At 33.9% G+C, this 13,343-nt stretch overlaps 1 protein-coding gene across 1 annotated transcript; it reads left to right on the top strand.

The window, feature by feature from the left end:
- The first annotated feature begins 1,647 nt into the window (after positions 1-1,647).
- LOC128163181 (uncharacterized) lies at positions 1,648-12,636 on the top strand. Its single transcript, XM_052826711.1, has 6 exons — positions 1,648-1,928; positions 3,221-3,232; positions 4,939-5,078; positions 8,378-8,490; positions 9,644-9,850; positions 10,107-12,636. The coding sequence occupies exons 1-6, from the start codon at positions 1,777-1,779 to the stop codon at positions 10,329-10,331; spliced, it is 849 nt and encodes a 282-aa protein (XP_052682671.1). The 5' UTR covers positions 1,648-1,776; the 3' UTR covers positions 10,332-12,636.
- Positions 12,637-13,343: the final 707 nt, after the last annotated feature.

Consider the following 13,343-nt stretch of genomic DNA (forward strand, 5'->3'; position numbering starts at 1 on the left):
GCATCTTACCAAAAGGTTCTTATGTTATCCTACCTTTTGGAGTTGTCCTTTGACAAATGTTACATAACTAACAAAGTCGCCAGACATCTCCTTGCACTACCGACCAGAAGAACTCTGATACGCTCTGCCAATTGTTCTTTTTTATGACTTAATGTCCTGACATCAGAAATCAATTTCGGGTGTTTATATTTTTGTTCTGAATTTTTCAGGAACAACTATATAGTTGAGTGAACTTTTTCCATTTTCAACATTGGCCGATTTAAATATTCAGTTATAAATCATTACTTTCATCTTTATGAAATGAACGTTAGGGGTCTGCCTCTGTATCCTTTCCCACTTAACCACGAATTAAATCCAGAGTTACTGTAGCATTTTCTCTTCTGCTTGCAGTGTCTATATTATCTGGAACACAAATTGACTTAGTCTTTTTACCTGCATTGCAAGCTTGTGGTCTAGTTAACACTACATTTGCGGTACTGCGACTCCAATTCATATCTGGATCTTTTGGGTCTCTTTCGTCTGGAATGTTCCCTATGATTACATCATACATATTCTTCAAAATCCCCAACAAAGTAAGGTGTGTCAATCCCCTCGCATGCAATTTGTACTTTTATCTTGGATCCATCTAGAAGAACACACTCTCGACACTTGCCAGTTAACTGCAAATCACAAATTAAAATCTTTATATTAAACCAATACACCGTTACAACCCGTGTCTCCTATTACAGTAACCGAGTTCACATTCATATGGTCTGCCATCACATGTAGGCATGTTCTCTAAAGAAGTTGTCACATTGCAAGAAAATGTACTTACTAAATCAGTCTTTGGACTCGAGATTGAAGGTGTGGTACTAACGAAAGTAAACGCTGAACTGAACATTTACCTTGGCTCTTCTTTTTAATTTAATGTAACTGCAGCTGAAATACCTGTTTATGTAAGTTGTTGTTGCATGACACTGGAATAAAGCGTGCCTCATTTTGGAACATCTGTAACAGATTACCATCTTTCCCGTGGTTGGTGCATCTTTCGACTCTCTCTCTCTCTCTCTCTCTCTCTCTCTCTCTCTCTCTCTCTCTCTCTCTCTCTCTCTCTTCTAACCACGTATTTGAATAAGGATGCTAAATGTATTCATCAAATAAGATACAACTTTAATTCATAAATATTAAACAGAAAACCGTTTACAATTAATTGACTGTGTTGACATGTGATGAACTTAGAGTACAAATTGGTATACATAAATGTAATTATTACAATTATAACAATAGTTTCTCACCTTCTGCGATCAATTTATCAGAGAGCTCACTTTTGATGTTCTTCAGAACTGATATCTCCATCCACAAGGGGCTCTGTATCTGACTCGTCTTCTGACTTAACTTCTTTACGATTTCTTTTCGGAATCACGCTATCACCCTTTTTCTTTGTCATTCTGGACAAGGTATGATGAACTTTTGGTTTTGCAATTTTCGCTAATAACTCTCTTAGTTTTCCCACTTCCTCCAAAAGAGAGACAAAAACTGTCGTTTTAACTTGGAAGCCAGGAAGAAGGAAAATTTCACGAGATAATTCGTTATTTAAATGAGCTTGAATTACCGGAAGTCAGGGAGAATACAGTCATATTCATACCTTACTTCAGTTTAATAAATGAAATAGGGTACAATTACTTTAAGATAACAAAACTTCACATCCCAACCAGGATGTTTTTAAAGTACACTATCGTGGTTATTTCCCATTTTTCACTTTAAACTTCATTTTGTTAAGTTCGAGTTTGTAAGGAAATGGAAGACACCGCCGAGAACTCTTCGCAATTGCCGGCATACACGGCTCTGAAATGGGGGGATTTTGTCGCTAATCCTCATTTATTGTACAACCTGTGTCCAGGGCCTTCGAATCACAGAGCGGACAATTGGATAAACCTATCGTATTCAAGGTAAAAATCAGCAGATTGTTTGGTTTTTTTTTAGCTAAATATACATTTAGATTGTCACTTTTCTAATGTCAATAAAAGATATACCTTAATTTGATTAAATTGTAATTGTACATGTTAACCAACAGTTATATTAACTATTATATTATATAAAAGATACATATATTTTACTAAGATAAACAAAATTTAAGATAATTGCGCATCTCAATCGATTGCAACAATAAGATTGAATGGCCCTGTTTTGATATCATATGATATAAAATTATAGAAGTATTATAGGGTATAGGATTATGTCATATGCTTCGATGTCATATCATGTTACTATTTAGTATACTATCATATGAAATTGTATGATATGATGCTCTAGTACATACAGTTAAACACGCTCATAACGAAGTGCCTGAGACGGGCGATTTTGCTTCACTGTCAGCTGAATTCGTTATATCTGTAAAGTTTACAGCATGTAATAAAGTCACGAGGAATGAAAATATTTTCGCTGTAAGCATTAATTAGCTATAAGTGTGTTCATTGTAACCGTGTTTTACTGTAAAATGAGATTGTATCATAGAAAATGATATTGTATCATTTAAAATATATTATACAATGATGTTTATTTTTTATATCATAATGAAATATCATGTATAATAATATCATATGACATGATACATACTATATCTTTGTGTGACAAATCATAATTTACCATATATTAATATTATTTACATAATATGATATCATATCATGATCGATATCATAAAATACAATATGACACAAAATCATATCATATACAATATGACATAATTCAATATATATTGTATAATTATATGATGCTATACAATCTTACATTTAATCGGAATACTATAATTATCCTAGAACACAACATTTTATTGTATCATATGTACAGAAGTGTACTGGTAAATAGAGTTAAATATAATGCAGTATTAAAATTACAATAATATCATTCAATATTGTGTAATGTAATATTTATACAATAACATGTCACACAGTACAATACAATATATCAATTAAGATCATTAACTATAATGATAATCATGTAATATGAATTGTTATGCTTAGTGTCGGTGAGCTCTGTAATCTTTATTACTTATGTTTATCTAAGATTCAATATAAAGAATTGTGTCTTTTGAATTTTTGACCTCTAGTTTATCCTAGCTGTTTGAAATAGCCAAATCAAGCTATTGTGGCTATTTTGTCCTGACTTGGTGAAATAACTGGGACTGTAGGTCAGGTTGAATCAGGCAAAACCTCTTTATTAAGCTTTTTGATACATTTTGCAGGGATTATTTTTTGTAAGTAAATTTTTGTGATTTTGAGAATTGAATTAACTTTATTTACTTTGCTTTTAATTTCATATATCTAACTTTTTTGCCAAATCAAAATCTTTGATGCTCTTTAATGTACATTTTTGAAACGTGCATTGCTATCGTTAACTAAGCGCAAACGTTCGCTTGACAGAAATAATGAAGAGAGTGATGTTGTGCTGATAAAACATCGTTTGAAACCATTGTTCCTAAAATAAGAAATACTATATTGAAGAACTCAAAATTATATAGACAACAGTGCATGGAGGAAATTTCAACGCGACCGTTCGATCGGGCAAACACATCAATGTACATGTATAGCATCCCCTCATATAAGTCATAATAGAATTAATAAAAACAAACATTAATCAGCCAAGAGATTGCAGTTTACACTGAAATAGCAAGTAAATAGCGAGTAATTACTACATACAACACCGGTAGGGATGCTTGATCCACCTCTATATTTCTGGCTGGAAATAAAGAACGTCTTTAGTTACTAGTACATAAACTTTCTTTTGGTACGTTTGTCAACAGAGAACGTAAAAATGGAGATGTGTGACTCAATAGCTACCTAAATTCTCACTCAACCGTGTAGGATACTGAAACATGAGCGAACAAACTTCACAAAACCAGAAAGTCCAAATGAAATGTCAGCCATTTTGGCAAAGCATTACGGGAGCTCGAAGAAATGCTGGGATGCTGCCAAAAAATCTGTAGGTTTTGCTGGCTAGCTGTGCTCGCTATTAGCGAATTAACTCATGCACTTGCAGGACTATAACTATTTTTCACAATTAATAGAAGCCTCAGTGTAAATAGCTTTTGTCCACACATTAAAATACATTTTTTATTGGCTAAATGATCATAAACAACATGTGAGATAAAAAAAAGAAAGAATGTAATGTCTGAATCCACATCTGGACCAACTACTGCAACCAACAGGTTCAATAATTAATTAAAATATTTGACACAAACTATTGTTTGCGTGGTTATTTATTTCACTTGTTATGGTTATTTATTTCACTTTGTACTAGTACTCTGTTTTCATGAAGTTTGTTGGATAGCAACTACTGTATACAGGGTACGGGGGTGGGGCGAATATTCCCATGTATACAGTATTGACCTTGGGCTAGTAACTTCGTTATGCCTCTAGAGCTCCTAGGCTAGTATATAGCCAGTTTTAGTAATTTCACACCCCTGAAAGCATGATACTGTTCATTTACTGTACTATATTGCAGTAGTGTATAGCCTACTCTGATCAACCTAATCTGATATTTTTAGCCTTTAATTCCTCAAAAAAATTATAATTTAGATTGGGAAGGGGAGAGACTATACTCTGAAATCATTAGATTTCGTGGTGGCTCAATTTTAGTGGAATTCGTCGTAGGTACATTTACAATGATTTTACAACCTACTCAAATTAATAAACTAGTGTGACATGTATATAAAGTCGTAATTTTCTTTTTGTATGTATAAGAGAATACACAAAATTACGTTCACCTGAACCTGCTTGAAGCAATCCACGAAAAGTGTCCCCTCCACCCCCACGAATTCTAACAATTTAGGCGGGGGAGAGGGGAGAGACAATTGTATTAATATTGCATGCAGCTAGGTTACATTTCTAAATGTATAATGATTTATTTTATTTAGTATTTGTTTTATGATTCCATTCTTATTGGCCTATGTGTAAATTACAGAGAGTTTAAAGTAGACAATATAGAGGAACTAGAGCGCCTCAGGAATGAGATGTTGGCAAAGCCCATCTTGTTCCATGTGAAACTGGAGCACCATAAGACTGAACGTTACCCAATGGTGAGAGTCCACACGACTTGGAAAGGTCAGGTCAAAGCTCATCGCTATCTGTCGCTATGATGTCCTTAGATCCCATTCTGCACTTACTCTATAAGGCCTAACATCTATTTATTAGGAAAATCATTTGACCAAAAAAAAAAAAATGTGCAATTTTTCCTATCTGTGGTTTTCTGAGGTTTTGACCCTGGCCTATTTCACCTTTTTTCATTTTTATTATTTTTTTTTTTTTGGTTTGCTTTTTAGATCCTATTTCACCTTTTTAGATCCCTGCACAAAGTTGGCAGTCCGTGCCACATCTTGAAATGACAAATTACCATGCAATGTATATATAGTAATATATATAGAGAATAATACATACCCTTTTCCATATCACAGCCTGTATCAGCCCAAGACTCCAATATCAGCCCAAGGGCCGAAGGCCCGAGGGATGATATTGGTCGAGGGCTGATACAGGCTATGATATGGAAAAAGGGTATTTATTATTATATTTATTACATACTTAGTAATAAATAATGTAATAAGGCATCAACTTGAACAAATTGATTTTAGATATTATCTGAAAGTAGTTTGTACATGTAATAAATACAAATATGAAATCTTATTCTTTTACCAACATGTACATTGTAGCTACAGAAATGGAATTTTCTCATGTTTTTAAATTAAATGTTCCAAAACTGTAGTTTTTAACTGCATTTAAAAATGTCGACTGCAAGATGTGTTTCATTTTTCATCTGTAAACATGCACAAATGCCGAAACGGAAAAAAGGCAGAGGAGTTCCGCAAGGGGTGTGATACGGATCCGTATCAGCCATAACCTGTATCAGCCCCGGAGGCCGATATGAGTTGCGTGATGTCATCTGAATCACATATGCCAAAAACCTGTATTTATTACTAAGTATGTAATGAATATAAATAACTTCCACCTACTTTTCATGATATTTTACCCGACCCGCCAGTAACTTGCAATTTCACTGCGTGTGTAAACTCAATTAAAATCTATATAGCCGTAAGTTTTACCATCTTCTGATTCTCATGTTAAGGTGCTACATGTTATTTACTGACTTCAAGTGGAGACATTCCCTCTGACCAAATAAAATCATTCAAGATCATTTCATGAAATTTAGCAACACCCACGAGCCTTCAAATACAGCAATTCTCATTTTTACAATTTGAAAATATTGACGGGTACTTTATCCAAAACTGTCCCTTGCTACATTGTACATCTAACTTACACTGACGTTCTATAAAATAACATTTTTTGTCATAGAACAAGAAAGTTTAATAGCTGCAATTCTGAGAAAAAGTATACCTGTATTATTTGAAACCGTCTCCTGCTTAATTACTTAAATGTGTTTATTAAACAAGCTACATGGTTATAGTCAAATTGCTATTTATGAATAAATATTTACATCCACCATGTCCATGTATGATTCCTGCTATTTCTTACGGAAATTGATCGTTATTTAATCATAGCTCTGAAGAAAAAAAACCTGACAGGACTGAAATCTTACCACCCCCGTTTATCGATTGGTTGAAATCTTCAACAACCAAAAAAAAATTTCGCAAACTGCATGAAATACATGTAATAGTAATTGTGATGATATCAGACTCAAATTACCGTACGGTACACAACAATCTGACAGTAGCAATATACCAGTTACATATAGTCACGTGTCCTTATAGATGTACACAAAATTAAGGAAATAGCTCAAATTAACGGACGTTTAAGTGTGATCTAGCCATGGATGTGAAGCAGGCAGCTATTTTTCATTAGTCTTTTTGTACATGTATTACTGTATTGAGTTATTGCCCTTGATTTATTGATTCATGATGATTTTAATTAATGTATCCACTGTTAACCAATTATTATGATGATTATTTGTTGTACAATAATAAATATCCTATGTAAATAAGTTGTAATGTATAAATATTTTTTGGATTATGTTGGAATAGTTTGTTTATTTTTGATTTCCTGTTTTAAGATACCACGAATTATTTTAGGCCGGCACATATATAGGGACAGTGTCAATTGCGTCACTTAAACGACTGTTTGGGGTAAAACTTGAACAGGTACGGCTAGATTGGGTGTGTGGACATCCCTGCTCTATCTAATCTTCGTGTTATCTAACCTACGATACAGAGTGTGCGGTCATCCCTGCTCTGTATCGCATTAATACAAGTGTGCGGTCATCCATGCTTGTATTGGTGGTGGTTGCGGCGGAGCACTAGTGTGTGGTCATCCCTGCTGGTGTTCTGGCCTTTCTAGCGCAAGTGTGCGGCACTCCCTGCTTGCGTTAGGTTGCGTTGTTGGCGTAAGTGTGCGGTCATCCCTGCTTGCGTTAACGTTGGTACCTGTTCAGTCGCGTAGGTGTGTGGTCATCCCTGCCTGCGTAACGTCGAGTCCCTATATATGTGCAGGAGCGGTGATTAAAGTCTGCACTTGTAAATATTGGCAGCAATCAGGGCTATCCGATTCTATCTCGGGTACGGGCCCGCGGGGGATCACAGGCAGTGACCCCCTTGCACGTTACAGATGTAGTACAAAGCAATATATGACTTAGTTATTAAATCATATATTATATTATTTATATGTGATTTAATATTTCCCTCTACACGCGCTTAAAGGAAGGCTGGACTCATTTGCCGGGCATTTTAATCTAATCTAACTAAGGCACTATATGTAGTACATGTACTTATACATGTAGATAAAGTGTAAAAAATTAAATATACGGATTTCTAGATTTATAATATAAGAGATAGTCATGAAATTAATACATTGTAACTATGTATATTTTTATAATATCTCCAGAGATTGAAAAATGGGTAGGCAATGTGTCTGTCTGCATGCAACTTTTACATTAAATCTTTCTTTATTCATATTTAGTCAAGTAAAAGGCCAATGTCAGAGGTAAACATCAATGTAATTAATTGAGAGGTCAAAGTCAAATCTTCTTCACCAAAAAAAATTATATGAAACAAATAAGATGCGAGAACAAAAAATTGGACTTGTACATGTATTAATAGTTACTCTATTTAAGATTTGAGTGTCATTATTTCATTCATCCAGGAAATAAAAATTCAATAAAAATTAAAAAAAATATTGAACCAATAGAAAAAACAGTTATACAGAAGATACATCTTAGAACAAATACTGAAGCTGACATAATCGATATTTATGCAATTTCCTACCATAACCCCCCCCCCCCCCCCCAAAAAAAAAAATGATAGTAGATAGTATTCATCTCTAATACTTGCACAATCGCCGTGGTACTCTAATTCTCACAGTCAGGTGTTTTGCTAAGTTGTCTGTTGATGAATTTTTAGCTGAGTATGCAGTCCTTGTGAACACCAGGCATCCAAAGATCCGAGAAGTACTGACCCACAAGTTGTTGGAGATCACTCAGCACATGCAAGAGGGCAAAAAGTTCTGTCTGCAGGTAAGAATCTGTCTTGGGCGGTCTGGGAGGTCAAGATTCCCCCTCGCCCTCCCACCCACCAATTTTGTGTTCTAGATTTTTAAGCTGTGTGTTGTATGCGGTGAGTCCAAATTCTATTGACTTATTACATACACGCAAATAGCGCAATGGGAATATAGATTGAGTCTTTTCTCAGGGCAGATATTAATAATAGAGGGATTGGGATTTAAAACTTTTACGGGTACGCGTACGTGTCTTAAAACTTCACGTACAGGTTTTTGTAATTTATCAGTTGAGATTTCTTAACTTGTGGGATATAAACGTGTACGTAAATCGACGCAGTTTTGTGACATGAATAAATGATGAATTTATTTAGTTATAATTCCAAATAAATAGTAAATTTCTTATCAATATTCATGCAAATGAAGTTTAGAAATATATAATGTATCACAAAAATACATTCACTCATCAATAAGATTTTATTTGTTGTAAAAAGCTACACGTTTGTACTTACGTGTAGACGACACGTACGAGAAGAATTTAGGTGATTCCCCTAGTTCACGTACACGTACCCGTACACGCTTGAAATCTCAACCTCGCTATTATAGCAAATTATGCAAGTTAAGAATAACTCAATTTTTCTATGTTTTTAACCGAATTCGAGGAGGGCTGGATGGTTGTGGCCATTTTTAGACCATATTAATCTCCTTTATACAAGAGCTTTGTAAACATGTAAACATATAGGAAAATGTTCAATTTTTTCATCTAATATATCTGAATTTTTTTCTACACTAAATGATAGTTTAAGCTAAAAAAAAAAATTAAGCAAATCTGATGAGCAACTTGTTGACCCTCAAGCCTTCTTAAAAAAACTGAAACATTGAGTTCTATAAATTTAGCTCTATAAATTCACTTTTTCAATATATGGCGAAAACTTATTTTTTTGCCTATTTATTGGCAGATTTACTTCTTATGCTGCTACCTTTCATCATTTCAAATAAATGATAACAAATTTTTAATCAAATTATATTTCAAATCGGACCATAGAGCTATATATAGCCTTTAATCAATGTGACAACATGTAACCTGATGCGGCGATGCCTGGAAAAAGAAACATTAATTTGATTGGCGTTGAAATATTTACTAGGTAACTTCATCACTTTTCTTTTCACAGCTAGACTTCGGTCCGTCAATGCGGCAGTGGTACAGTGGGGCTGTAGATTCCCAACCCGATCTTTGTGACGGTAGGCGGAACAGCGACTCAGAAGACATGAAAATCGCGATTCACAACTACTCGACCCCTTGGGACTGCTGCATGAACCCACTGTATATTGTGGGTTGCTTCCCTCTCTGGCTTCTTTTCGGGGGATCATGCTATTGTGTAAGTCTATACTAGTAGTCACAACTGTAACCCCCCCCCCCCCCCACACACACACACACCCCACCCCCACCACGGTGTGTTCACGTTTTGCACACACATTTGACAATTCCATGGGTATAGAACAAAAGGTGTGAATTGTGTTGTGATAGTTATTGCAGTCTCAATATTTTACCTGGATTTATTACTTAACGTAATTTTTTTTATCATCGCATTAACGATGAAACAAGAAGAATGTAGATATTTTTTTTAACTTCAGATTCAAAGAACTAGGAAATGTATCGACGATTCCCACGAATTTCGGAATCTACCTGTTGTCCTCATTACAGGGGTGAGTTTGAGGGTTACCGTGCGGCAAAACATGCCACCACCGAGACCACCACAGTACTTCAACCCCCAGGAACCACCAAGCTACCAACCTAGGGAAGGGCCGGGGGACTATGACCCCACTCCACCCCCACCTTACCCTGGCAACATTTGTTAGACGACTGTAAAACATTAGAGGAACAGGGTTTTGTGTGGTGGTGTTCAGTACATGTATTTGATATGATTTGTTAGACGGGTGTTCAATAAGAGAGTCAGGCTTTTTTGGGATGATTTTGACCATAAGGCAGATCTGATGGTTAATTTGTTGAATATTCAGCTTCCTTATTAAACATGCAATTAACTAGGACTTTCAATTTGAATTTCGACAACACATTTATTTTTTTATATATATAATTATATAATAAACTTAATAAAATGTGATATTAATATTTTAATTCTATCTCGAGACTGATTAACATTTGACAGTTGTAGTGCTTTGTTACTTTAATATAACATTTGGTATCATTATATGATGCTTGTTTTTACAAATATCTATCATATTTCAATGCTATTGTCCTTTCCGATATATAGTACATGTATAGTTATTTTGGATATTTTATTTGATAAAATGAAATATATCTGAAAGGACACTATGTTGGCCCTATCAAGCTAAGCTGTATACAAAGTGTTCACTCCTCAATGCTCTGATCAATTTAAGGTCTTCGGTTTTGTTTCAAAGTTACTGTAATACTTTATATCCAGTTATTTTTGCGTGTCCCAAAAATTTGCAAAAATCTATGGGTAAAATCTGTAATTGATCAATAATTGCATGTGACTGATATTGAATATCTTGCAATGCATGTTAAAGTGATTGCGAGAAGCGCGAAAAATTATACAATCGCGAAAATATAATATAGGTAATGTGCTCGATTATATGACTGTGATATATAAACATTTACAATGTACATACAGTTTGATGACGTTACGAATGCATGTATACTAGTAATACTCGTTCTTTGTTATAATTACATGTATGTACACAGTAAAAGCATTTAATGTATCATATATTTCTGAATACATTGCTGGTAAACTGATTAGTTGGTTTTTGGTCGCTGTTTAACAAAATTTTACTGAATTTTGCAATTGTGGGTCATGTTATTGGTTGTTATTTTCTGCGCTGTCTTTTTGCTTGGTTGTGATCGTAGAACACTATTTTTTTGTAAAAATATCTAAAAAAGTTAATTTAATTATATATATGCATAAACATGTGCATTTACACATGCAATTTGTTGTGAAGATGTATTTGTCTACATTGCCAGTAGAATATTTTTATTTTTATTGAATAATACCAGCTAGTCCTCATGCAGAGAGTGCAGTGAAGAACATGTCTTTATTACTCAGATTCGTATATCAATGAAAAATATATACAGTTATACAGTGATATACTAATACAAGGTCATTTATCACACACCTATACATGTATTATATGCAATAAAACTTGCAATAATCTGGCTTAAGCTTGTGCACATCAGAGTTTACAGTGCAATGTCATTTGTCACGGTGTGACATTCAGTCTTTCGGACTGTTTTTTAATCATTGTGTGAGTTAACTTTTTTTTCGGACTTTGTGTTAATTGTTACAAAAACTTTCCCCCTATTTCAACAACTGTTTGAAAAACGTTTCTAATTCCGCGCAGCCTTAATCCCACCTGAGGCACAATCAGTGATGGACAGCTTATCTTTTAATTGACTTCTGTTCATGTTTATTGACACTTCATCTTTCATCTTATTAATCCAATTCTGTAAAATGTCATGATTTACTCGATCAAAAGCTGTTTGATAACTAAGCTTACATCTGTACTTATAATGTTAATCCTTCTTTGTGTTGTTCCATTGTTCATTATATATTATTCTGAATTGTAAATTATAGTCAGTTGAAATCAGACCTTCGGTGCTGATGCATATATGCCAAACTCACGTAAAAGTATATTTCATGTAAAGTCTATATTAAAGTCCGAAAACTAAAACGCGTGTTAGCTTGTGGAGGTTTCATGAGGCTGGGTCCAACAACAAGAGAATAAGCTCAAGGTTGGCCCAGAATTAGTCCTGTATGGGAAAGAGCGCCCCATAATACATGTAACTTAGAAATGACGTAGTAATTAAATCATAGATATTTTACTACATTAAATGTACTTTTATAACTACAATAAAAACTAATAGCGATAGACTACTAAAGGTATTTTTGTTTTACCATACTAATATATAAATTTAGTGCCATGTATTGACATATTTGCCATAATGTCAATTTTTGCGAAAATCGTGGTTTTTGGAAATGCCACTGATTTATCATTAAAAAGTGTCAAATTATTTTATATTAGATTTTATCATCGCTTTATTGAACAGTAAAAAAATTATTTGACTGTTTGTTCATTGCATTTTTTTAAAATGCTACCATGTTTGTAAAATTCACAAAATAAATGTTTGTCTACACTTATTGATATTTTTGGGGTAATATATTTATCAAAGGGGCATGGTCAGGATTTTTTATGAAATTCTATTTTTCTATTTTTGTTGTTTACATGCTTTAGCAATGAATTTCTAATGATCAACCAACATTTTAATGTCATTCGTAGAGTTATAACCAAGATAAAAAGCTCACAATTAACTCTTTGATGTGTAATTAAATAAGGCTCGTGTCTTGTTTTTGTTTACATTGGTTCAATAAACCGGTATAAGTTCTTTTCTATAAACTTTTTCGATTTGAACATAAAATTAATACACAGTTCCTAGTCACTTTTATTCTAGGCATAAACCAATGTAAACAAAAATCTCGTGTCTCGCTTAATTTAAAACTCGACGACTGACACTCAAATTTTGGTTAACTATCAGAAATCCATTACTGAAGCATTGCAAATACGAGAAACGGAAAAATAGATTTCGGATTTTCTCTCGTACGGTGATTACCAGCATTCATCCTCGGTTCATCCCTGCTTGTAGTCCAAGCTATCTGATATTTGGCCTGTCAACTAAGTTTATATCGCTGTTACGTGTACATGTATTTCTAATATTGCCAGTTAATGTTCCGCGGTCTTATTATATATTTCAGTTTTATAAAAACCTGGAACTTAAATGATTTATCATTTACACAGCTATCGTTATTTTTTTTAAAAAATATAGATCATTTGTAATTT

The sequence above is a fragment of the Crassostrea angulata genome, chromosome 9 (assembly GCF_025612915.1).
Source record: "Crassostrea angulata isolate pt1a10 chromosome 9, ASM2561291v2, whole genome shotgun sequence".
NCBI lineage: Eukaryota > Metazoa > Mollusca > Bivalvia > Ostreida > Ostreidae > Magallana > Magallana angulata.